General features: G+C 41.5%; 2 protein-coding genes across 4 annotated transcripts in view; one reads left to right on the forward strand and one right to left on the reverse strand.

Annotated features, from left to right (window-relative positions):
• Positions 1–25,518, reverse strand: part of MACROD2 (mono-ADP ribosylhydrolase 2) — a 901,307-nt gene that overhangs the window by 772,500 nt on the left and 103,289 nt on the right. The gene's annotated exons all lie outside the window — the stretch shown is intronic.
• FLRT3 (fibronectin leucine rich transmembrane protein 3) lies at positions 9,624–24,625 on the forward strand. Its single transcript, XM_074864375.1, has 3 exons — positions 9,624–9,758; positions 17,304–18,049; positions 19,177–24,625. The coding sequence occupies exon 3, from the start codon at positions 19,222–19,224 to the stop codon at positions 21,169–21,171; it is 1,950 nt and encodes a 649-aa protein (XP_074720476.1). The 5' UTR covers positions 9,624–9,758; positions 17,304–18,049; positions 19,177–19,221; the 3' UTR covers positions 21,172–24,625.

The following is a 25,518-nucleotide window of genomic DNA, read 5'->3' on the forward strand; positions in this document are numbered from 1 at the left end:
ATAAGAAAGTTGATAGCTGCATATGCCAGACTTGCGCGTTTACTAAGAACGAGTTTATACGAGAGCTCTAAGGCAGAAGTTCACAGATGCAGCGTTGAAGTCAGTTTTAAAAGGCGATGGTGGGTGGAAGACCACAGCTAACTAGCAGGCAGCAGGGCTTTGCAGTTGTTTTGCAGGCAGCACAGAACAGGGAAGTAAATAAACAAATAAGTGAAACTGAGCCAGCAGCAATTTGTGACATGCACTGTCACTGGCTGTCATTCAGAGCTGGATCAGCTGCTCTTCCAGCTGATGTGTGCTACTTGCAACTATTCCACGTACACATACGCGGAGAGTTCCCACTAAATCTGGGGATACTAAGCGGAACCCCTATGGAGGCTCGAAACTTGACTTTTCATCTTTCTGAAAAGCAGCAGCATACCTGCAGTAGTACTGCCGAAGCCGACCACAAAAACCACCTTCAGCTCCGCAGTGCAGCACGCCTGACCTAACCACCAAACTGCAGCGGGAGAGGACGGTCCTGCTCCCTTTTCGCAGCGGCGTGGGCACCAGCTCTTGTCTGGCTCCATCATGAGCTGGATGGAAAAGCAGCACCGGCAGAACATATTTTATTTTGGGAGGAAGTCAGATTTTCTGGCAGCTGAGCTATCGAAAGGATTGGCCAAACACAAGCACTGATGCAGAAGCGGAGATGGGGCTGCCCTCTGTGGTAGCAGCCAGCCATTATAACAGCCCAGCTGTATTGTTAAAACCCATTTTTAGATGCTCTTGCCTGGAGTATCAGGGAACTGAACTCAATAACCTGAATCCCTTCTGTTATATGCTTTTAGGCTCTACTGTGTGCACAGAGTACAGAGCTGACCCGGCACAGGCCTGAAATGATTGTGGTTGAACAATCCATAGCAATCATGACTTGTTCACTAAAGAATTTACAATTGCAATCAGAGCCTCTCTACATCCCCTGGGAAAAATGATCAAGAAGAAATGGAATAGGCTTTGTTATAGCCACGAACAATAACGTAAAATAACATAAACTAGAAATAAAGACAAATGCTAGGCAAGCTAACAACAAACAGAGTTTTCATTTCTCATTGGGGCTATTTTTAGATGTGTTCATATTTAAATATGAAGGTAATTTCCCAGTGCAGCTGTTAACAGCTCTTCCTGAGCTTCTCTTGGAGTTTGGGTGTTGCATCTGCTGGCATTTGCAAGGCAAACTTCTGGGTTTAGTGCTTTAAAACTACAAAAGCAAATGTTTCAAGCATTACTTCCAGAAATCCTACTTTGTATCTCAGGGGATACTATGGTCATTTTATTTGTAAAAGGTTTGAAGTTTTATGTGTGCTGCTATTCTAACAAGTATCTTGTGTGTTTTTTAATCTATCAAAAGACATACTGAGGTATGTATCAGATGAACAACAACTATAAATAATGTGCTAGTTCAGGCACTGCTGGTGGTTTTAGAAATGCCTGATTTTAAAGAACCATTGTTAAGGTCAAGAACTACTCCAGTTTTAATTAGGGGACTTGGTCTGTTTCTCTCATTCAAATGAAGACTTTTTTTCATCAATAAGTGGAAATTAAATATTTCTCACATGTGTTACTGTATCTGAAAGCCTGCTTCTCTGAAAATAGCTAAATTAATGCTTTAATTAGGACCGCAGACATACCATATTTGATTCAGCTCGTGGGTCCACTAGCCCTGTCACACACCACCAAGTCGTTTTTTGCTTTCACAGCAATGTGCAAAACTGAGTTTTGCACTTCAAGCTTTGTCATAATACCTGAAAATTAGAAATTGATTTATATTCTGGTTTTATAACCCATCTAGACTACCAAGCAAAGAAATGAAAAGCCAAACCACCTAAGAGCATATATCACTGATCTCTCTATTCCATGACATCACTTATACTGTAATGACTGTAGTACAGGCCGTTAGCTTTAGCTGCTGGGCTGGCAGACCTAGGCCTGCCTTTGACCTTCTCTCCAACTCCTTTCCAAAGGGAATGAAGATGAAGCCTCTGGCACTGATGCCACAAACCTTCAGTGAAGAGTTGTGGGTTTCAGGGTGGAGGAGCAGGTTGGGAGAGTGGCTGTGAAACAGCTTTGAAAATCCTCTTCCCCATCAATGAATTTAATACAAAGCTACTATTGCATAGACCACTCAGGGGAGACAAAACCATGCTCAGCTATGTATGTGGAAGGAAGGAGTTTGCTTTTCTTACTTCTAAGGTGAGAGGAAAAACAAGGAACTCAAAAGAAAATACAAGACCTTGATGAAAGTGTTCATCTAATGCACAGCTGTCATTCCTCAAGATTTCCATCCTGCCTTCTACAATTTCCTACTTCTCTGAACCATCCAGAGTCAGAAAGACTCTGTTCTTCAGTAACAAAGCCACTGCTGTCACCTTCTCAGACAAGATGTCTCTCTTATATGCTGCACATCATGCAGAGCCACATCCACCCTGAGCTCAGCCAAAACTCCTTTGTTTTCCTGAGTCACAGAGCTGAAGGTCTCTTATGGGTTTCTACAGGTTGCTTCTCTTCAGGAATCCCAACATTTCCCCCAAGGCCTTGGGATTGGCAGCAGCAATTAGTGCGTGTTCACAAAAGGCCAAAGAACAAAAACTTTGAGGAAGGAGATTAAAGATGGATTAAGGAAGGAAAAAAAAAAAAAAACATGTAGAACACTGCTCCAGATACTAAGCTTGAAATTACTTTCAGATCCCGTTTCCCATGAAACTTCAGTCTCTTACCACTTCAAGGAACTTCATCCCCAGTAGCGGCAAGGCATACCAACGACATCATGCGTGTCCATCGCCTGTTCAAAGGAACTCCCAGGTCTCAGGCCTTCTCCTCACTTCCCTACTGGCCAGCGAGCTCTGGGCAGATGCCTGGCAGGGCAGAGCTGCTCCCCACTCACCAGTGTTCCCAGTCATTCTCTCCAGGTGTGGCAGCTGGGACACAGGGCAAAACTGAAGAGGGATGGCTCTAGGAATAGCTGGGAAACCCTCCAACATGAGTGTGCTTCTGAGACTCGAAGGAAACAGTATGCCTCTGCTGAGCATGTCGATGCTTTAGAAATGAGATCTCCTTTAAATTCAAGGTAAATTCTAGAAGAAATTTCCCTAGTAAAAAGTAAAATCGGTATTAATAATGTATAACTAGGGAAAGCTAATGTGAAAGAATACACATATGCCTTGCAACTGCTTTTTTTTCTGTTTAGCTTCAAGGAGCTTTCCACAGTACATTCAGCCAGCAGATGCTAAAGACAAGCCAGCTTCCACACTGATTCAGGCAGATGGTGCTGGTGGAGCTGATTCTCATACAAGAGCGGCCTGTCTTCTCAACTGAGACAAAGTTTCTGCATATATATCCTTTTTCTGAGTCAGAATCTCATCAAATGTAACTACACTCCTCATGGCCAGGGAAATTTCAAAATTCCTGTTAACTCATTTTTAATCACCATATCAACTTGTAACTTTCTGCCAGCGGCATTAACTGCTGTCGTGCAAAGCCATTTCTGAAACGCCCTCTCTTGCTGAATAGACAAAGACAGAATAATCACCCCGACTTACGACTAAACAAATCTGTTCAGACAATGTAAACTTAGTCCTTCCTGAGAATAAACACTTTTGAGTTATTCATATATGCAACACTGGCACATAGCCTTTCGTAATTTCAAACCCAGGTATTACACAAGCAAATCAGCAAATGCACAGACTCCAGCTTATTGCTAGATGTTAACACAGGCTAGACACAAACAACGCAAAGAACTAGGGTGGTGCATTTGGCCAAAATAGCACGCTAGTGCTTTGATTTGATTTGCATGCAAAGCAGGGACTGTACGTTTTTTTAGAGATAACAGATCACCACCTAAAGCCTTCAGCAGCACGATATCCACGCAATCGCTTTAAGTTTACAACGAATGCTAAATATTCCAATTGGGTAACTAATACATTATAGATCTGCACAAAACTTGGCCACTGAACCTTTACAAGATTAGACCTATGTGAAACTGCTCACCTAATTTGGAACCAACGGAAGGAAAGAAAATAGGAAACTCTTTAACACGTTAAAGGGGGCCAAAGGAGGACAACAAATGAGGGAGAGAAGGTTCAGCAGAAGCAGCTTCTCATGGCAGAAGAGCTCTCATGCACAAAGAACTGGAATGTAAACGCTCCTGTGTGGGTTTGATGTGCAGAAGAACAGCTATTGGGCATTGCAGGAGAAAGAGAGGAGGTGGGAAGAGGCAGGGCGTATGCAGAAAGCCTGGCAGAGAGAGGCTGACAACGGTGAGAAGAAAGAGAGAGGCGGCAAAAACACTGGGGCTATCAGCAAGCAAAACAAAACTAAGGGAAAGGACCAGGAGAAGAACCGTTTTTGGCGGCCTGAAAATAAACTCGCGAGAAAGAACATCAACTTCAAGCTTTCAGTATGTAGCTATGAAGAACTAAGATTTATGAAAACTGCATATGGAAATATAACTGTTCTTTTAGCTACGTGCATCGTTTAAACTCCTACCTCAGAAGAGGGGAAATTCCACCATAAAAAACATCACTAAGGGAACATTAACTCCTCTATGAAAATATTTCTTTGTCGGAGAGAATCTCATTTTGAGTCAAGATATTTAATGTGAGAACTGGTCTAAATTTTGTAAAGTGAAATCACACTCAGTCAAATAATCCTCACATCTAGGTAACTAACACTTCAAGATAACTTGTAATCTAAGTGCGCTTACGGTAACGTTTTTGTATTTTGTTATTTAACTTCCAGAACACAGATTTTTCATCCAAAAAGTCTCCTGAAAACTGCCCAATTCCTCGAGTAATGGGGAAAGCAGATTTAATCTTCAAATGGATATACACCTCTAGACCCAAAGAATCCAACAACATGAATTTTCACCAAATAGATGCCTGCTTGGTATCTGCACAGTCAACTGTAGGAGCAGCAGAGGGTTCACAAACACCAACAGGCGAAACAGGAACACGGACAGAAAGGAGCCATCCATCCCAAGCCCCTTCTTAGCAAGCCACGAATCACTACTGCCTTCCATCTCTCTCTATTCTTGAAGGCTACCTTTGGGCAGCTGTCATGTAAGCAGCAATCAAAGCTCCAAGAAAAAGAGTCCAAGACCAAAACTGCACCAGAATTTTTTTTTTTTTTTTGCCATTTCAGAAGTTTTTTTTTTTTTCTCTACTACTGAGAGTCCTTATACAGAGGCAGATGTAAAAATGCATTTACCGCTTTGTTCGGCTCAGTATAGGCTGCATCCATAAAAACCTGAATCTGCAAATATAAGAAATACCCTTGGGGAAGAACAGCAGTTTTGTCCACTACGGTTTTCTTCCTTGCACATACTACACGTTACAAACAACCTCTAAGTTTTCGAGGTTGTTTTCAGGGAACACTGTTTTTCCTTTCTTTAACACACTTTCAAAGCCACATCAAGCGTACGGACAGTCTATCCTTCCTTTGTCAAGTTTACAAGCAAAAAACCCCATATTCTTCATAGCTCTGAAGGAGTTAGCTCCGTTTCCCGTAAGAACTTTGTCGTGGTGGCTTCATGGTGTGACAACTAACAAATAGAGGAAATTGCCTTCTAAATACAAAAAGCAATCGGCCTTAAGCATTAGGAGCAAACTTTCTTGGTATGGACTTTACCCACTCAGCTCGCTCTATCCATTTCTGCATGTTCTGTAAATAAAGGGAAAAATAAATACCTTACTCATAGGCTTTGCAATTTCAAGTACTCCATTAAGTTACTTAATTTTGCTATCAATAGCACATGATCTGATAAGCAAAACTGTTTATTTGCCTTAGGAAAAATAGAGATGTGGTTGCATCAGGGGTGTTTCTGAGTTGACAGGGCTTTCCCCTGGGGCTCTTTAGGAGACTTGGAAAGAAGAACAGGGAGAGAGCATGGAGAGAAGCGAGAGGAATGGCAGAAAACACAGGTGCAGCCGTCTAATCTCCTGGCCCTTACAGACAGAACAAAAGAATAATCACAATTACAACTATTACCTCTCAAACATTCCTCTGTCAGGAAAAAAAAGAAGCACTCCTGAGCCCACCTAAATTTAACCAAGTGTTTAGCTTTAGCCTTCACACCCTTTTAGCTCTACTGTGGACTGTCTTGCATGATTACATTCTCTTTTTTGTTGCATTTGATACAGAGCTGCTGCCCCAACTTTGACAAAGTGCTTTATTGTACTTATACAATGCTGAAAGCTGAATCTGACAGGCATTCATTTTTGAAGGAATGTATCCAAAATTGGATTCTAATTTTGAAATGGTTCAGATCATTTAAAGATTAAGCTCAAATACAAACTGCAATAAATATTTGCTGCAAAACTGTACTTAGTCAATATCAGAAAGCTTTATAGGACATGTATCATACAAAATTTCATATATTATAGTGTTTTCTTTTCTTAGATGTCTCTACAAATCAACCAATGCCTAGCTTGGATTTGGGACAGACTGCTTTTAAAAATCAATATAACCTGATAAAAGCCTAAAGCTAAAAACCACTAACATTCATTTCAGGGTATATCATTGAATATCAAACTATTACTCTCAGCTTTATCTAAAAGAAATCTGTCCTTGGGAAGCTCAAAGAAGCAATGGTTCAGTTTCAATGCCTGAAGAGAGCTCTCTCCTCTGCACTGAGGATGAGTGATCTCAGATGCAATTTCACTTCCCGGTCAATGTGTTTGGTTTCATAACATTTCATAAATGTCCTGCCCAGAAACGTTTATGACTGGAACCTGATCTACAGCAGGACAAAGTAGATCCAAAACACCTGTCAAATCATAGCAAGAGTCATTCAGGTCAACCTTTGGCTGAGGGAGTTCCCAGAACTTCGATTCTTATCATACCATCAGGGTGCTCAGAAAAAAAAACAAACCAAGCATCATCATTATCACATTGACCTAATGGCACCTTACAAGTGCGTGCTATGAACTTGCATTCAAATTCTTTGAATCACATTATGTAGTGTAAGTACTCTGAATTTCCAGTCTGCCACCTTTTAAACTCTCTCAGCCCATTAAGCGTTAACAAGATTGCCATGTCTTCCAAAAGCCAATTTCCCCATAGGTCTGACAAGAACTTTAATCTCCATGTCACGAGCATTAATTAATTCCATAAACAAAATACAGGTAAAAGACTACTTTAACTTAGAAATTCAATTAAAATATCTCATTATATTCCTAGGGTTTGATACATCTGTGTTACATATTCATATTTTTATTCCCCACATATGAGTAAGTCCATCAGTATTAACAGAGCTCCTCCATTCTCCTGGAACACAAGAGACCTTGAATTTCCAGATTTTAGGAAGAAGATGGAGAATGTGGTTAAGCTCGAGCCACACACAACAGGTTTTTTTGTGGAGAGTATTTTAAAGGCTACCCCTGTTCTTAAGAAGTATATTTACAGAGTTTACATAAAAGAATGCAGTCAAAAATCTGCTTGCAACAGCACATTAAAGACCTTTCAGTACTCTGGAGCAGCTGTGACCTGATAAAATCTAATTATTTCTCACATGCCCTTTGGAATTCTCCAGGAATATTTACTGTAATTTCTAACTGATGCCACCAGCACTGGGCCAGCCTTGGAATAAAACTGAAAGATAGCTGAATGCGTATCATATACATCTTTTATGAATATCCCACAGATGTATGCTAAGGCTTAGCAACATGGCACAGCAACATAATGCTGGAATCTGTTAACTAATACAACTAAGTCAGGCATGAGAAATACCAAATACACAATGGTTTTGAAAAATACTACTACAATCTTAACAGAATCTCAGTTTGAAAAAATCTACAGGATATTTGCAGCATCTCGGAACACCTTCTGCATTACCATAGCCCACTGTTCTGTCCCACGTGACGAGACACAGACACGCTCTAATACCAGGCATATCTATGTTTGTATAGTACGTGTACATAAGTATCCTTACGGACGTGCATATAACGTGTTATATACACATTAAGATGTACATACAACAGTTCAGCTCACTCTGCCAGGACTACCAATACAGACAACTGTACCTTAACTTGAAATCAATTTATTATTAGTTTTTAGTCTCCCTAGGGAAAGATTGGAATTGAATTGATAGAGAGAAAAAAATCCTTTTCCCTCGTTGTCAAGGAAAATCAAACTAGATTTTTTTTTAATTAGTTGAATAAATACAGCATGTATATAACATTGCAAACATCTAAATACCAAGTACATCAAGCAGTGTTGAAAATCTATTAAGATTCGAGGTTTGACACTTTCTAGTTTGTCGTATTTGTTTTTACTAAAAGGTAAATAAAGGGAATTGAAGTATTCAAACTTTATACGCAAGTGCAACTCTCTGGCAGTTTCCACGGGCCTTAAAGAAATCAAGCTCTCTTTAAGCTCAACGGAGCTTGGCCTTGCCGTCTTCTGATACCAGCAAAAAGTGCAACTGCAGGACAACTGGGATGAGCGAAGACAGTTTTGGGAAGCCTGCCTTCCCCCAGACATCAGCTCCTTGTGCTGGCGAACACACACGGTCAAAACGCTGCAGGAGATGGCCAAGATCACCCATGCACTGCTAACGAAGAGAACAGGATACTCATGAAGGCAGCGGCTGTCAACCTTGGAAGAAGCCCGTGTTTGATGGCAGATTTACAAAAAAAAAAACAGCAGAAACATCAACTTGTATCTGCCAAACCCAACACTACTTGTATGAGTTTGTAAGCTGCGAGTAAAAAGAAACTAGGTTTTAGGAACAAACATTTTGAGGAATGTATTTTCTAGATTGTCCTGTGGCTACCATGAATTTTGGGGTTTGTTAAAGAGTAAAAAGTTTGTTTTCCAACGAAAAATCCCTAAAGACTGCAGACCAGCCGGGCCCCACTCGTCCTCAATCTCAGTCTCGCCAGGCACGATAAGATATCTGCAAGCGAGCGCCGTCCCGGGTGGAGCACAAAACCAGGCAACTCTTATCCACTTGCTGATTTTAAATGGCATTAAGCACTAATACCTCGAGAAAACCCTTAAACCTCCCAAAGCAGCTGCCATCGCCTCAAGCGCGGCGCTACGTTGCTTTTGGAGGATGACGCCAGAGGAGCGACCACGCTCGCGGCCATTTGTTTACGGAGGCTGAGGAAAGCGACACCGATTTATGAATATTTTTTCTTTGAAAAGCGCTTGTACGACTTGTAACCACCCCGATCTTTGGGCCAAAACCACGGGGAAGGCTGCGGCCGGGGTTAAACTTCCCAGCGTTGCCTGCGCCTTCGGGAGCCCAACCGGGGAACCGAGAACGGTCACTCGGGGCTCTTCGCAGCGCTGAAGGGACGAGGGGGCGCCACCTTCCTCTCAGCGCCGCCAGCAGCGGCACCGCCGTTCTGCCCCCCAAAAAAGGGGAAAAAAGAATTAAGAAACGACCGACAAGCTCCCCCCGCCCCGCTCCCCACAGGGCTGAGGCGCCGCCGCCCCTCCCCCGGCGCGGCGCGGCCATGGCGCCGCCTGCTGCTCCCCCTAGCGGCGGCGCCGCGCGCCCCGCCCCGCCCCTCCCTCAGGCCACGCCCCCCGCCGTGACGTCTGGCCCCGCCCCCCGCGGCTCGCCGCTGCCGCCGCGACTTGAGGGCGCGCGCCCAGCTCCGCGGCTGCCCCGCGCCCGGCTCGGCTCCGCACCGCGCACCGCTCCGCGCCCGACCCCGGCCACCACTGGGATTACCGCGGCGGCAACCGGGATCGCCCCTTCCCGCGCTCCGCAGGTTAGTGCGGGATGAGCGCTTTCTCCGCGGGAGTTGCGCGGGTCGGAGGATGGGGAGGGAGGGAAGGGTGCGGAGCTACAGGAGGAGGATGCGGCGGGAAGTTTGGGCGCGCACATACGCGCACACACCCGCCCCCCCAGCCCCCGGGGTGCGGGCAGGGCGCTGCGGCGGGGGAGCGCCCCGCTGGTTGCGCGGCTGGGCGCGCAGGAGCGCGGAAGCCACCCCCCGCGGGCCCGGCGGCAGCTGCAGCCGGCCTTTGCGCACCCAGCCGCCGTAGCCGTGGGGCGCAAGGCGGCTGGCTGCTCCGAACCTGCCAGCGCGGGTGCCGGCGTTGCACCAGCCCCGGGAGAAAGAGCGCTAAGACCGCCTTCCGCGGGGGCGGAGGGGAGCGCGGAGGGACCCGCAGAGCAACGCCGCCGGGCCGGCCGGCTCCCCACGGCCCGCGTGTGCTGGGACCCCAGCCCCGCATTTCGCTCCTGGTTTGAAAACTTCCCCCCCGTCTCCATCCTCCCCTCGATTTTCAGCATATATTTAAAAAAAAAAAAAAGGGGGGGGGGGGGCGAGCGCGGTTGTGCCCCCGCCCCGCGGTGCCGCTCCTCACGCACAAAGTCTGCGGGTGAGGAGATGGGGAACAAAATGGTCGCACGTAGGCTAAGAAAGAACGCAACAGGCCCAAATTTCCTCCCAAACCCCCCACTTTCTTGGGGCAGAGCGGCCAGCCGGGCAGCCCCCTGCCCGGCACAAGGTCCTTACTTTAGTTTTAATCAACTTTTCCGCTGTTTTCAGTTTATTAAGTGATTGCCTGCCCTCGTGCAAGCGCGGGAATGCATTTAGAAATGGCTCGCAAATCAATATTTCGTCCAGCCCTTTCCTCGGCACCCCTCGTTTCGGCGTTATTCTCTCACCCCGCAAACCGTTTCACGGCTGCGAGAAGGGGCCGGAGGCTTTTGTTTCACCCATTTCCTCGACTACAATTAGGAGCTGCAACTTCGTCGATGAGGCGAAGCCCGGGTATAGCCCTCCCCGCATTTCTCCGCTGCTCTCCCAGCATCTGCCCCAGCTCACAGCAGCCAGGCACAGCTCGCTGTTTGTTTTTGGTTTTTTTTTTTTTTTTTTTTGAGGGGGGGGTGTTGGGGGGTTGCTTTTTTTTGTTGTTGTTCCTGCTTAGTTTTCAAGATTACCCCCCTTGGCGAATAAAAGCCCTGCTCCTGCGGAGGCAGCTGCCTTTCTAGCTCTGAGGTAGCCTCAAAATTTTCATCTCTCTGCCCGCAAAAGGGGGTTTTGAGCGCAACCCTGGCGCAGGCGGGCAAAGTTGCGAGGAGTGTTGCAAACGCGACGACGAGTGCGTGTAATTAATTCGTGGAGTGCTGTTAGCCAGGGGTTACTAATTGGGACTGAAGGCAAGTCGCTTCCCTTCTTCAAGGGATCAGCTCTGGTCAGTTGACAGAGTACAGCGGAGTCTTTCGTACACCAGATTCACACCGAAACGCAGATTTACTTTACAATTAAATCGTATTCCTGCGAACGAGCACATCGGCTGAATGCGTCTTCTTACTGCCACTTATGTATTTCCATGTAAATCCTCTACTGCAGAGAAGTATAGAAAGAAGAGGCTGAAAATGTTCAGACTTTACCCCGAAAAAAAACCCCACCAAACCCAATTCATTATCCTGACCCCAATTTCCTTGCCTAAAATATGCTGCCCAAAAAGATAGAAGCATCAATTATGCTCACCATCTATTGCCTGGGGATATGGCGTCTTAATGAACATTTCTTTGAATTAGAGTGAAAAATGCATTTGTCAATTCAAGTGTACAAAGAAAAGAATTATTTGCTATAAAACTGAAAGATCAGTATGTGTTTTCCTTGTCAATATATGCCACGCATTAGGTCATACCTAAGAGGCTTCAGTGCCCTTCCCTCCCTCAAAAAAAAAAAAAAAAACACCCACCCTCAAGTTTCCTTTAATTTATTCTAAAACCATACAATACAGCCCAGTTTAAGATCGGGTTTCAAATATTTCATAAACAAAAGGTATACCTGGGTTTATAGAAAGCCAATTATCTTAAAATATACTGAGGTTATTCTAATCCTTTTATTCATGCTGCTATCAAGCTTTTCTATTTTTCTATCCACGTTTAATCACTTCTAAAAGCTGTATTTTTTCCTGCCTTCTGTGCTCCTCCTGTATACCAGAAACAGTGACAACCCTTGGCATATATTTTAAATGCTAATTCTCTTTTTTTTTTTGTACATTCATACCATTTTATTTTAAATGGAGAACGACCAGCTTAAATACCATAGTTAATCAGCATGGCAAATAAGATTCTGTAAACTCTCGGAAAGAGTGATTTTTTTTTTTTAACAATCATTTTTTTTTTTTAAGTTCCCTCCTTTGGTGGCTGCCTGTGTTTTTCTCAACAGGAGACTTTGTTGTAATTAAAGCAGAGAAAACTGGACAGCAGCAAAAAACATCTGACTTGTGGCTCCTAAAAGCACGGTTTTTGTAGCGTGTACCACCCCCCAGTGGGCAAAAAACTCTGTAGTAAACTCACAGCAAGCTTTAAGCTCCAGAAATAAAAGTGTATACATTTTACAACAAGAACAAAATAAAGATGTGTTTCTGGGTAGGGTTTCTTTTTTTTTTTTTTTTTTTTTTTTTCATTTTTCCTTTGTCACCAATAGCTAAAAGTTGAAAGATTCTATGTCAGTCGATGGTGACTAATCAAAGCAATTGCTGGAGTTTGCAAACTTTGCCTTGCAATTATTTGAAGGGGCTTCAGTTGGTGAATGGCCACCTTTGCCTCCTTCTAGCAGGAAGCATGGATGTTAATGGCTAGTTATTTCTGAAGTTTTTTCCTCAATCACTTCAAAGCACAGGAATGTGCAGAAGAATTAATATGTGATTGCTTACGTTTATTCATAATAAGTGAACAAGTATCACTCAGGACAGGCATCTTGAAAAGCGTTTCAGTAAATATCTGTTATATCATCACAAACTCTTCTTCCTTTCATGGGCTGTAAGAATTCAAGCAATCTTACAGCTTCAAGTTTTCTAAAGTCTTATTTTTTGAGGAGTAAATTTAGTAATGGGGAGATGAGCACACAACTGTTTTAAAAGGGAAAGAAGCAAAACTACTGAAACTTTATCCAGTGTTTAAGTAATACTTTTACATGCCTCTGTTTTGTGCCAGGAACTCCCCATCAGGTATAATTCCACTTAAACTTGTCAAGAGGGGAAAAAAATAGATTTTACTTCGAAACAATGGCAGCATTTGTTCTCTATTCTTTTACTTTAAGCATGGGCGAGTTACCTCAGCAGCAGCTCTCAAAAGAAAACCTAGAAGCCATAATTGGCTAAACTCAAAGAGCACTAAAACACCAAACAAAAAGCCATTGCAAAACACTCCCCCTCAAAGTGCTTTTTTAACGTGCAACCTTTGCAGGAGCAGAGTAGTCAAAACAAGAGAGTGAGTAGGAATAGCTTAATAGTCTGGATCTTTTCAACCTAGCATCTTCAAAACCAGGAAGGGTTTTAAAAGTAAACTTCAGAAGGGAACAACTCTTAGTTCATTTCCATCCTCTACAGCAAATACTGGTTTGGCTCATCTTAGGTGTGGAGTGAAGCTTTTACTCAGAATCCATTTCTAAGTCAGATTCACTTGCATTTGAGGGAAGATCACATCAAAATTTGCATTTTTTTTTAAGACACTTGAGTAAGAACTAGGAAGACAAAAGCAATATTATATTCAACTACTACACAAGGCGGGGGGGGGGGGGAAGAGCAAATTTTCTGCAAGTAAATCTTTTCTAACAGATACAAAAAAAAGCAACCCAAATTTCACCAAAACACAGAAATACAACCTGACTGACAACTTTAACAAACTCTTTTGCATTCTTTACCCCTTGGAAAGACAGCTAGGGGACCTTCTGCTTGCCTAGCACCAAACAAAAGACTGGGGCACCTTCCTGAAATATGATGATCGTGGAAATTGCAGCTCCTAGACAGGGTGCTTAGAAAGCATTTTGCTGTCACTGTCAACTAACCCTGAGAAATAACACTTAAAGGAAAACAAAGTATAGGCATTGTTTTAAGTGTAGATTAACAGTGTGGAACATTTTTTTAAAGAAAAAAAGTTGGTGAAGATATTTAAGAGGCAGCATGACCTTTGTAAACTAAACTGGCAGTATATACAGTAGATAGACTTCACAGGTATTTTAAAAGATAAGTACATTTTGTGTTTCTGATACATTTCAGATAATAAACAAATACGGAGGTAATTCTGGAATGTAAGTAGGTAAGAAAAATTGTTAGGCTTCTCAAATACGTATATTCTACTGTTAACTTGAAACGATACTCTTGTCATTTATAACCTAAAAATACCGAGCTAACGTTTCCCTTCCCCCTGTTACTTTGATGGTTAGAAAGAAGCCCCTGAACTACCAGAGTTCCTGCCAGAGAACACAGAGGTAGATTAGAAATTCAAATAAGCATTGTGTGACCTCGAGTGAAGCAGGTCTTGATTTTATTCACATTTTATCACAGCTTGGAAAGAAAAGATCTCTTTGGCACCGTTTTTTGAAAAACTCCCAACTTTTCAAATATACCAAAACTATTTTTTTTTTTACTTTTTTTTGCTGTCGCCTGCCTACAGGACAGGGAGTGCAGCTGGACTCCATACCTTATAGTAAATACAATGTTCTCCTTCAGTACGTTTTTCTTGTATAGCACAAATTACTTTGAACTTTTTAAAATAAAATGTCCCCCTGCTTAGCTGTACCACAGCGATAAGTACACGCGCGAGGCTCACGCATTACCACTATCTGTAGTAATACACTTGCTTACACAATGTCCCAGGAAAAGTAATTTAACCATGCAGTTCAGCAAAGTTCATGAAAACATTCAACTTGGAATAAAGATAAGCAAAAAAGCTGCTGTTCAGTTGCTCCAACGTTACTTTTGTTACCAAAAAAAAAAGTCATTTTTGCATTTAAAAATGAATTTTAGCACACGCTTTCTAAAATCTGCTCTGTTCAAAAGTAATGGCTTCTTTCAAAACCATGTGTCCATGAAGCCTCTCAATTTGATGTTGCAGAAACCTGGACACAGTGTCTGTACCAGTGGGGGTCACTTTTCTTTTCATCCTGCCGGATCAACTATAATGACTTGATGTCAGGGAATATTTAGAGACAGCTCAAGAAGGGGAAAGTTGGAGCATGGCAGCAGGATTCCCTTCTTCTCTGTAGACAGATCACTGGAGCCTTTGATATGCAAAAACATTGTTTTCAGCTATGGCTTGAGATATAAAAGGGAAGTGCAAGATATCAAACAATCACAACCTGAAGAAAACTATTCTAAGTTTAGAAAAGGGAGTGGGGGGTATAGTCTTAATCCACATTTTTGAAACAGTGTAGTCTTCTCCAAAGAGACCTGCTTTTATTTTTCTCTCTCTTGTTTTCATGTAATTTTGAGAGAAGGGATAAAAAAATTCCAAGAACTTAATGAGCTTTAGTGCTTCCATTTTAATCCTACACATTACTGCTATAATAGCGGCAATAAATGAAGGGAGGACTATCAAATGGAGCAAAGAGGAAACAGTTTATATGCTAGAAAGGTAAAACAAATGAGCTCACTTTCTCGTGTGTACGTATATATGTAATGTATGCATACTAGAGCCTCTGTTTTGCTTAATACTAACATGTTTTTTACAGCTCTAAAAGTTCTAAAGAAAATTTATGATTTTTTTTAAGTACTTAAAAATTACTGTAGCCTTCAAAGGCCTATTTAAGAAATTTATATTCCTGCTTCACACTGGACTTCCAGAAAATACCCTCTATCATAACTTCACATCAGTTCCTAAGAGATACCATTTTTTCTACAGCTTTTAAGCAACTGTTTATTGCAAAGTTTCAGGAATAGATCCTAGAACTTCTTTCCCCAAACACTTCAGTAATACAGACTAAGAAAACTGGACACTGCAAGAATATGGAGCCCTTTTGTTCCATTTTATAATGATTGCATAATTTACCCAAATTACGTAAGTTACCAAAAAAATATGCATTCCCTCGTATTCTAAAACGTGGCCACTCGGGTTGAGTCTTTGCCTTAAATAAAGCATACGTTAAAATACTTATTTATGCCACAGTAGCAAAATAAAATGTGTCTCTCATTTTCATTTACTACTTTCATTACACAACTGCTGAAAACAAGGTGCAAAACCAAAGCTCAGACGAGCATGAAAGCAGCATCAGGAGAGAAGAGGCTTTACCATTCCCTCACTAGACAGTCACGCCATCTCTAATGTGGGAGGCTTTTTATTTTTTTCGTAATGGTCAACATTTTTCTGTGAAAAAGAGCAGCATAATTAGTATCTATGTCAGTAATTTTGTATCAGTGCAAATTTCCTGTTGCTATAGGAGTATTACTGGTCTACTTCACGATGGAGCTGCTTCAAACTGCAAAGACAGAGTTTTAAAACAGAGGCTGTTTCTGTTTTTGTCTAGTATTTTATGAAGGACTGGCAGCTACTCTAGTTAAGCTCACAGGAAGGCAGCTAAGCAAGCAGTATTCAGCATGCTGTTTCTTCCTAGCATTTCAGTTCTGAGAAATTTTGCTCAGTTTTCTGGACAACGTGCAGTCACGAAAGTGAGAAGCAAGTAAAGGTTAAGGATTTTTTTTTTAATTTCAGATTTAACCACTTCTATTTCAGACATGCTCTCAAGGAACACAGACTTGGTATCTCACTGGACACTTTCTGCAATAGCGGTAGGAAGTAGCCCAAGTTAAAAATACCATTCAAAAAATAATCAATTACAGTTCAAGAAATAGGAACAGCCAAGCTGAAAATACTTTTCTTTTTTTGAAATTAGATAAATCAGGTAAAGTGCTAACCTAAACACCAGTCCCACTGTGCAAAGTGACAAATACAATAGCTTACAAGTTCAGACCACAAATCAAGCATGTTTCACAGACCAAACCCACATATGTATTTCTGTTGTCAAAGAGTTGATACAGATGCCTAGCTAGTCCCCAGTTCAGAATCAGCATGTTGCATATGTGAAATATTAATCCAGTATTTTAGCAAAACCGTTTCCCCTTTTATCCAGTAACTACTGAATGGTAATTAGCTCCCTTTACATTTAAAACCAAGGAGAGGATCATCGTCTACCTCAGTTTACCAAGAACACAAAGCAAGCAACCATTTTGGCCTCCTCCAAGGAGGCAGGACTGGCCTTTGTAATCAGGTGGGAAATATAATTTACAAATATTTTGTCTGTCAGTTCAGGATGACTTTCTTTTCTACTGAAAGAAAGGAAAAAATAGTTCCAGCAAAACTGCAGTAACATGAGACTAAACAGCAAAATGTTTTCTTAAAGAGCTCTGTATTTTGCTGAAATACCAGTATTTTGGGAAACCAAGATGTGCTAGTCATGTATACAATAAGCATAGCATGGTTTATATAGGGGATGCAACACAACTCTGAATACTAGTGTCCACCAGTTGTTATTAATTCCAATTTTTTTTGTTTGTTTTTAATTTCACAGGAAATTTAAGAGTTCAAGGAAAGCTTTAAAAGGCGAGTTTTCTGGGAAGGAAATCATATTTTTGTGGGGTTTTTTTAATGAAGAAAACCATCTGAATTGCTTAACATTTCTACAGTAGAGAAAGTTGCATTCTTGCAGCGCAGGAGGAATTCTTTCCTGCATTACAAATTTGGAAGAAGTGTTAAAAAGCGAGAGTCGGAAAATGGTTCTCTCAAAGAGGCGTGGATGTATCAGGATGTAGTTACTGCACAAAGTTTATACTTGGATAATTCTGGACAGGAAAAAGCAGCCCCATTCCTGACCTCCTGAAGAGGCTCCCATCCTTCAAGCCTCAGCATAATGAATAGTTTGCATCACGCAGCGCTGAAGTTACCACCTCCGACTACTACGCTGCACAGAAGAGTTTGTAAGAGTTACAAAGAAAGTAATTCCTGCTAAAGGCATTAAACCAAACAAAAGAGGTTCTTCATTCACAGACTTTACATGAGGACAAAAATAAGAGGGAAGCTGAAGCTTTTCTCCGCCCAGGCCTGGTGTGCTTATGTACCATGATAAATCTTGGTTGGAATGCTCATTGAGTATCGTGCCAGGAGCCAGGAAACACACACCACCAAGAAGGACCGTCTGAGTAAACGCCGTCGAGAAAAAAACAGCTCCATGGAGTAAACCGTAAGAGTGACTCGCGAGAAAGACATTCCTTTACTGGATATCCTCAAGCACAAAATTTACTCATACCTTTAAATACGGTAGGATCAATATTAATTTCTTTTCCTTTTTGTGCCTCAGAGAATAAAGTTCAATTAATATATGAACCCACAAGAGAAAAGGTCATGACACCGCTTAATGCATAGGTCATCTTGCAGAAGTTCTCACAACCCTAATTACAATGGTAATTGAATTATGTTGTCTTAAAAGCTATAAAAATGCTAATTACCTGAGCTCAATGTACAAACACACTACCAATGCAAAGTACAATTTCAGTCTCAAGAGTTAATTTATATTACCCTACCTTGCACAGTTTGAACTAATAAGATGGGAAAATGTGGTTAAACCTGCCAAATAGTCTCTTATTAGTGTACTGCTTAGTAAGAAGACTTTTGAGAATGACAAATATTTAAACATGAAATTAAGCACGTAATGAAATACTCCATCCAGTCAACTAGAAAGCCATAGCTGTACCAGCTATGTCAGGTTGTTAGCTACCTATCAATTGTAACATTCACCTTTCTAAACATTCCAGCTCGAAAACCAAGAAAAGTAGGCCGCAGTATTTATAAGATAAACAGCATGACATTGAGCACTGGGAAAACCTTGGAAAAAAGTCTTCAGCTGGCCCTTGCTCTTTTGTCTGCATTTTATGCTTCACCATTAGAACTCTTTTGAACCTCCAAAATAGCCACCTGTAAACTTGTGGGTTTGGTAAGGGTTTTATAGTTCACTTAAGGGCTGCTGGAGTAGTTAGCTGGCTTAGGAATTACTTCTTATCTTTCAGATATAGAATGATTTACTTGAACTCTGGTGTCACGTCAGCTCTGTACTTATCGGGTATCTGCGAACAAAGATTGTCTCTACACATGAAATGTGAAGGAATCCTTAGAAAGAGCCTTCTGGCTTAAGCAAAACAATTCACAGATCAGACATACTTGATTGTATTATTTTCAATTACTATGCAGAATAACATGTTAATTTACGTGAATTAGTACAAGAAGTAGTACCATTATTGATGTAAGGAAAAGAAAGTAAAATGTCTCTACGAGCTTGAATTTTAGTTTAATATGCATGTTTCAGATGTCTTCTGTAATGTTGAAGTTGAATTTTCACTGCAGTTTCTTCACTGATGATCTGGATAATTTTGTTTGTTTGGTTTTTTTAGATTGTTGAAGATCAGAACTGTATACAAATCTCATCATTCCTGACCATGATTAGTGTAACCTGGAGCATCTTCCTAGTTTGGACTAAAATAGGGCTGTTACTTGACATGGCACCTTGCTCTGTTAGTGCCAAACCATGCCCTTCAGTATGTCGCTGTGATGTGGGTTTCATATATTGTAATGATCGCGATTTGACATCTATTCCTACAGGAATCCCAGAGGATGCTACTACCCTCTTCCTTCAGAACAATCAAATAAATAATGCTGGGATTCCTTCAGAACTGAAGAACTTACTTAGGGTGGAAAGAATATATTTATACCACAACAGCCTAGATGAATTCCCCACTAACCTCCCTAAGTATGTTAAAGAACTGCATTTGCAGGAGAATAACATAAGGACCATTACTTATGATTCACTTTCACAAATTCCTTATCTGGAAGAACTGCATTTGGATGATAATTCTGTTTCCGCTGTTAGCATCGAGGATGGAGCTTTCCGGGACAACGTCTATCTCAGACTTCTTTTTCTCTCTCGCAATCACCTTAGCACCATTCCCTGGGGTTTGCCTAAAACGATAGAAGAGCTACGCTTGGATGATAATCGTATTTCCACGATTTCAGAGCTGTCCCTTCAAGACCTTACAAATCTAAAACGCCTTGTTTTAGACGGAAATCTTCTAAATAATCATGGATTAGGAGACAAAGTCTTCATGAATCTAGTCAATCTTACAGAACTGTCGTTGGTCCGCAATTCGCTCACAGCCGCACCGGTAAATTTGCCGGGAACAAACCTAAGAAAGCTTTATCTTCAAGAAAACCACATCAACCACGTGCCACCCAATGCTTTCTCTTACTTAAGGCAGTTGTATCGACTAGATATGTCCAATAACAATCTTAGCAATTTACCTCAGGGTGTCTTTGATGATCTGGACAACATCACTCAACTTTTTCTTCGCAACAATCCTTGGCACTGCGGGTGCAAAATGAAATGGGTACGCGACTGGTTACAGTCATTGCCTTTAAAAGTTAACGTACGTGGACTGATGTGTCAGGCACCAGAAAAAGTACGTGGAATGGCTATCAAAGACCTCAACGCGGAACTGTTTGATTGTAAGGACGATGGCACGATAAGCACCATCCAAATCACTACTGCGGTACCAAACACGTTATACCCGGCCCAGGGACACTGGCCAGTTTCTGTGACCAAACAACCAGATATCAAGACTCCCAACCTAAATAAAAACTACAGAACCACAGCAAGCCCGGTACGCAAAATTATTACAATATTTGTGAAATCCGTAAGCACGGAGACTATTCACATCTCCTGGAAAGTTGCACTACCAATGACTGCTTTAAGACTGAGCTGGCTCAAGATGGGTCACAGCCCCGCCTTTGGATCTATAACTGAAACGATAGTGACGGGCGACAGAAACGACTATTTGCTGACGGCTCTCGAACCAGAATCGCCATACCGTGTATGCATGGTTCCCATGGAAACCAGCAACATCTATCTCTCCGATGAAACGCCTGAATGCATCGAGACCGAGACGGCACCTCTTAAGATGTACAACCCTACCACGACCCTCAATCGGGAGCAGGAGAAAGAACCTTACAAAAACTCCAGCTTGCCCTTGGCCGCCATCATCGGTGGCGCGGTGGCGCTGGTGGCCATAGCGCTGCTGGCCCTGGTCTGCTGGTACGTCCACAGAAACGGGTCCCTGTTCTCCCGGAACTGCGCCTACAGCAAGGGACGCCGGAGAAAAGACGACTACGCCGAAGCGGGAACCAAGAAGGATAACTCCATCCTAGAAATCAGGGAGACTTCTTTCCAGATGATACCTATAACCAACGACCAAGTGTCCAAGGAGGAATTTGTAATACACACCATTTTCCCACCCAACGGCATGAACCTGTACAAGAACAGCCACAGTGAAAGCAGTAGTAACAGGAGCTACAGAGACAGTGGTATTCCAGATTCAGATCATTCACACTCATGATACTGAAGGACATGAAAGACTGGTTTGGGTTTTGTTGGTTTTTTTGGTTTTGTTTTGTTTTTTAAAGAAAACGAGAAAAGACTGACAACAGTTGCTGTTCTACTGCAAAACACTGGATTAAAAGACTGACAAAGCAATGTACTGTACATTTGCCATATAATTTATATTTAAGAACTTTTTATTAAAAGTTTCAAATTTCAGGCTACTGCTGCGATTAATGTAGTGGGGATACCTGACCACAATTCTATATTTTAGTATTTTTTAGTAATTTGTACTGTATTTTCCTTGCTAATATTGAAGTTACAGACCATTTAACTTTTGTGTTCTACTGAGTAAGATGACTTGTTGACTGTGAAAGTGAATTTTCTTGCCGTGTTGAGCAGTCAGAACATTCATCTGAGATCCTTGTAAGTGTAAGCACAGGCCATTTTTCACTTTGGTATCAATAAAATAACGTTGAAGCTGGCAAATCGGGAAGATCAAGAATTGGTTGCAAAAACTCACAGAACTTTCAATGTTGGGTCTATTAAATCTGTAAACCACAACAATATTCAATAAACAAAAATGCGTGTAGTAATGGGCAATATCAGCTGTCTGGATATATCCATTCAACAATGGTGAAATCCAATTTAAAAGAAAATAATCGAATCGAGGACATGCATGAGACTGAAGCTTTTGACACACGAGGAAAAAAAAAATTTGATCCCTGGAAGAAAGCATAATCAAATTCCTAATGAGGAATTTAAAAAATTGTGCTAGTCTCTACAAACCAAGGGGGTGGATGCAGTTTAGGGATAGATTTCTGGTTATCAAAGCCAGTGGTCTGCTTATGACTGAGAAAACGATGATGGATGGTCACAGGCATAATTTAGGAGGCAAGGGCAGGAGGACAGAGACAACACTTAGAAACTGCTTTGAACAGAAAAAGGGCTGAAAGTGCAGTTTCATAAGAAAAAAAAAGCAGGACCAAAAAAACCAGGCAATATGAGCAAGGTCTCAAAAACTTTAGTCACAAAGGTAAGCGGATAATTGGGGAATAGAGCTATTTTAAACCGTATACTCAAACAGTATACAGGTATGTGTTCAGTATACTGCCATTACAGTCAGGAATACTGCCCATTACTGTCACAGTTTTCCAGAAATCCCTTGATAAATCTGTAAGGTAACATGTTTCTTTCTGCCTTCCTATTGAACTATGAACTATTTCATGTTTATTAAACCCCAAGCCACTCTTTGTTGCCATAATCATTTTGTTTCTTCAACTAAAAACCAAAGTGCTTTGTACGCCCTTTGGCCAGTCTTGTGTGTGCCTTGATCCAACGCTACATGTATCAAGCTTTTAAAAACTAAAAAAAGGGAAAAAAAATAAAATACCCAGTTTTTCATATGTAACTTAACCATGAAAAATATTGGTCTTATTGATGAATAAAGTTGAAAACTTAGTTCAAAATAATGCTGCACCTCTGCAGTGCTCTGATAGGAAACCCACTCAGAAGCTACTACTTTTCGGGTCATGAGCTTCACCTTTTTCTTTGTTCAACTTGACAGCATTACATTTGCAGGGTTTCTTTATTATTAATTACTTGGAAAACAAGTTTTCACAACTTTGAAATGTGTGAACAATGAAAGGGGGGGAAGGCATGGAGTTGCAACCCTCTGAGAGATTTTTTTTTTCCAGCAGAAACGTCAAATAAAAAGAAAAATGCTTAATATTTTGGACAATATCTCAGACAAGAAGGAATGTATACCAAATGCAATTCAATTTTAAGAGAATTTTAGCAGTGCTTGGCCTGTCTGTTTTCCTGAGAGTGGTAAAGGATGGAAGACGACAAGAAAAAACAGTGACAAACACCAAGACTGATGGTTTCAGCAGTCAGCCTGCCAACAGTTCTCCTGCCAGATATCCATCTAACTGCGCAGACCCAAAACTTCCAGTAACACACAGTTCTCTTCATCCTCGTTTTCCAGATGTGCCCAGGGAAGTTCCTCTCCAAACTCCCTGTGCCATTTCCTCAACCTCACCTTCAGAAACGCCTCCTGCAGTTCCTGAGCAGTGGAGGAGTCCCAGATGGAGGAGCAGCACTGTGCTTCCCTACCGACCTTACACAAATAACATCTTCTGCTTCACGTGGAACACTGGATCCAAGACACCAAAAGCAACAGAAAGGGTCACGTTATGCTAAACAACTATGTGCTCAGCTCAGTGTAATGTACTAGACGAGACTATTTTGCTCTATTTTCCTATCAGGTACAAATCTAGGGAAGGGCATGAAAGCCAAGACTAAGCACATGGAGCCTCATTACGTTCTTGTGCAAAAGGCTTCCCGAGCAGTAAGTGGGAAAGGAAAACCAACACAGATGGAGAAGACGGACCTGTTTTTCATCTAAGCTAGCACATAGGGACCCCCTATGTCAGAGATACATTTAATGGCTGGGTCACTGGCACTAGATTACTAATTCTTCACCATCAGCTCTCCGATAACAAAATTAAATCGGTTTTGCTGGATTTTCGAGCTATTTGCATGAAAATCTCTCTCCTAGTTGACGCCAAATTTGTGTTGTGAAAGGGGTAAAATAACACTCAATGAGTACTCTCCCATGCCTTTTCTGAGGCACCTCAGCCGGAGGTGGCCTGGTAATGGTACATACCACCTACTGCGCATCTCGGGTGATGCCCCGCAAAGGTCATATGGGCTATAAAAAGTTGCCATTTCAGGAGGAGATAATTGCACGTGAATCTTAAGTATGAGGACTTTTCATGTGAAAGTCATGTACTGTGAGGCAGTAGTATGCAAATCCAAAGCAACTCCAACAAGTTGGCCCAGTTGTTCCTGGTTCACCTCCATCGGAAAGAGAGTGAAAACCTGGACAAGGGATTCTGGCCTCTGCTGAGACCAAAGCCAGGTTCCCAGGGAGAGCTCGTGTCCTCATACCGCAATTGATGTCAATGGAAAAAACGGCACATCCACGCATGCAAGATCTTCCTTAGGTTCTACAGCAACTTTTATGCAACCTGCGTCATATTAATTTGGCAAATGAAAGATTGATTTCAAACCAAACTCTGTATTTTTTTCTTTGGATATTTATACAAATTTCTATTCCACTCCATGTCATGCCTGTCTCTCCAAGACTCTTCAACTTACCATATAGGACTGCAGTTACTGCATGCAATGCTCTCTAGCACCATCCATAAATTCATTCTATTAGACAGTTATATACGTAGGCAAATCGGATTACTACATTGAGCAGTTTACTCAACACATTTATCAAAATAACATTAATCCACATTAAATTTATCTCAGATAATTTTCTAATTCCATGTTATTTCAGTGTACTGTTCAATATTTAATTGTGGAGCAAGGAGTGGAATTTTTTTCAGCGTTGCCTAAACCTACATGCAGGGTTAATTTAACCAGCATCCTCCATATTAAAATACTATGCCAAGTATCTTTTACATTCTTTGTTCTCTCTCTCTTTTTTTTTTTTTTTAAATTTATATTGCTATCCTGAATTGCTCACAGTTCTGTTTTAACCTGAAAGCTGACTCCAAAAAAGCCCTGGTACTTTGGAAACCATATTCATTTTGTCTCATCTCGGTACCTTCCAGAACTAAATCTGCTTCATTTACAAACTATTCTTTCCTAGCTTTGTACAACAGCCTGAAATGCAACAACTGTTGGGGTTTGGGTTTTTTTTTCTCCTGGCTTTAACAGTACCAAATTCAAAGTATTATGGTCTTGGAACACAGTTACCATTTCTTCTGCTAATGCACTAGCTAGCATGCAAGCTATATTGTGCCAATGCTGTACATATTGAATGTAGAGCAGCAAATGCAATAAAGCAAGAGCAAAAGTAATAAAGCCTTATGTGCTATTAAAATAATTTACCGATGACATAACGCACTAAAGCACGTATAGACTTCTCTGCTAAGAGGATGCGATTTTGCATATTCACCTGCAGCTAAAGTTGGATAAGATCTTCAAACGTGAGCTGGCAGATGCCATCTGCCTGGATTTATCCAAACCACATTTGTTTGGGATAGTTTTGGATGGAATCATAATTCACACGGATACCCTCTGCTTTCAAAACACTTTAATCTTGCTTCCAAATCCATATATTGTTTCAGCATCACCTTGGGACTGATCTTTGTTTAATTAACTGTTTCTTTACTGATACCAGAACAACAACAAAAGCTTCAAGCCACAAGCCAGCACTTACCACCAGTGACTTTTTTTTACAAAGCATAAAGTCACTCCATAACTGGCAAGTTTCTTCTTCCAAACTAGCCCAGACTGGTTTAGCCAGAAAGAAAAAGCCCATTGACTGAATTCAGCCATGAAAATTTTA

The sequence above is a fragment of the Strix uralensis genome, chromosome 3 (genome assembly GCF_047716275.1).
Source record: "Strix uralensis isolate ZFMK-TIS-50842 chromosome 3, bStrUra1, whole genome shotgun sequence".
In the NCBI taxonomy this organism is placed as follows: domain Eukaryota; kingdom Metazoa; phylum Chordata; class Aves; order Strigiformes; family Strigidae; genus Strix; species Strix uralensis.

Excerpts from the sequence above, each read along its gene's own strand:
- FLRT3 (XM_074864375.1), top strand. The coding sequence starts at position 19,222 with ATGATTAGTGTAACCTGGAGCATCTTCCTAGTTTGGACTAAAATAGGG.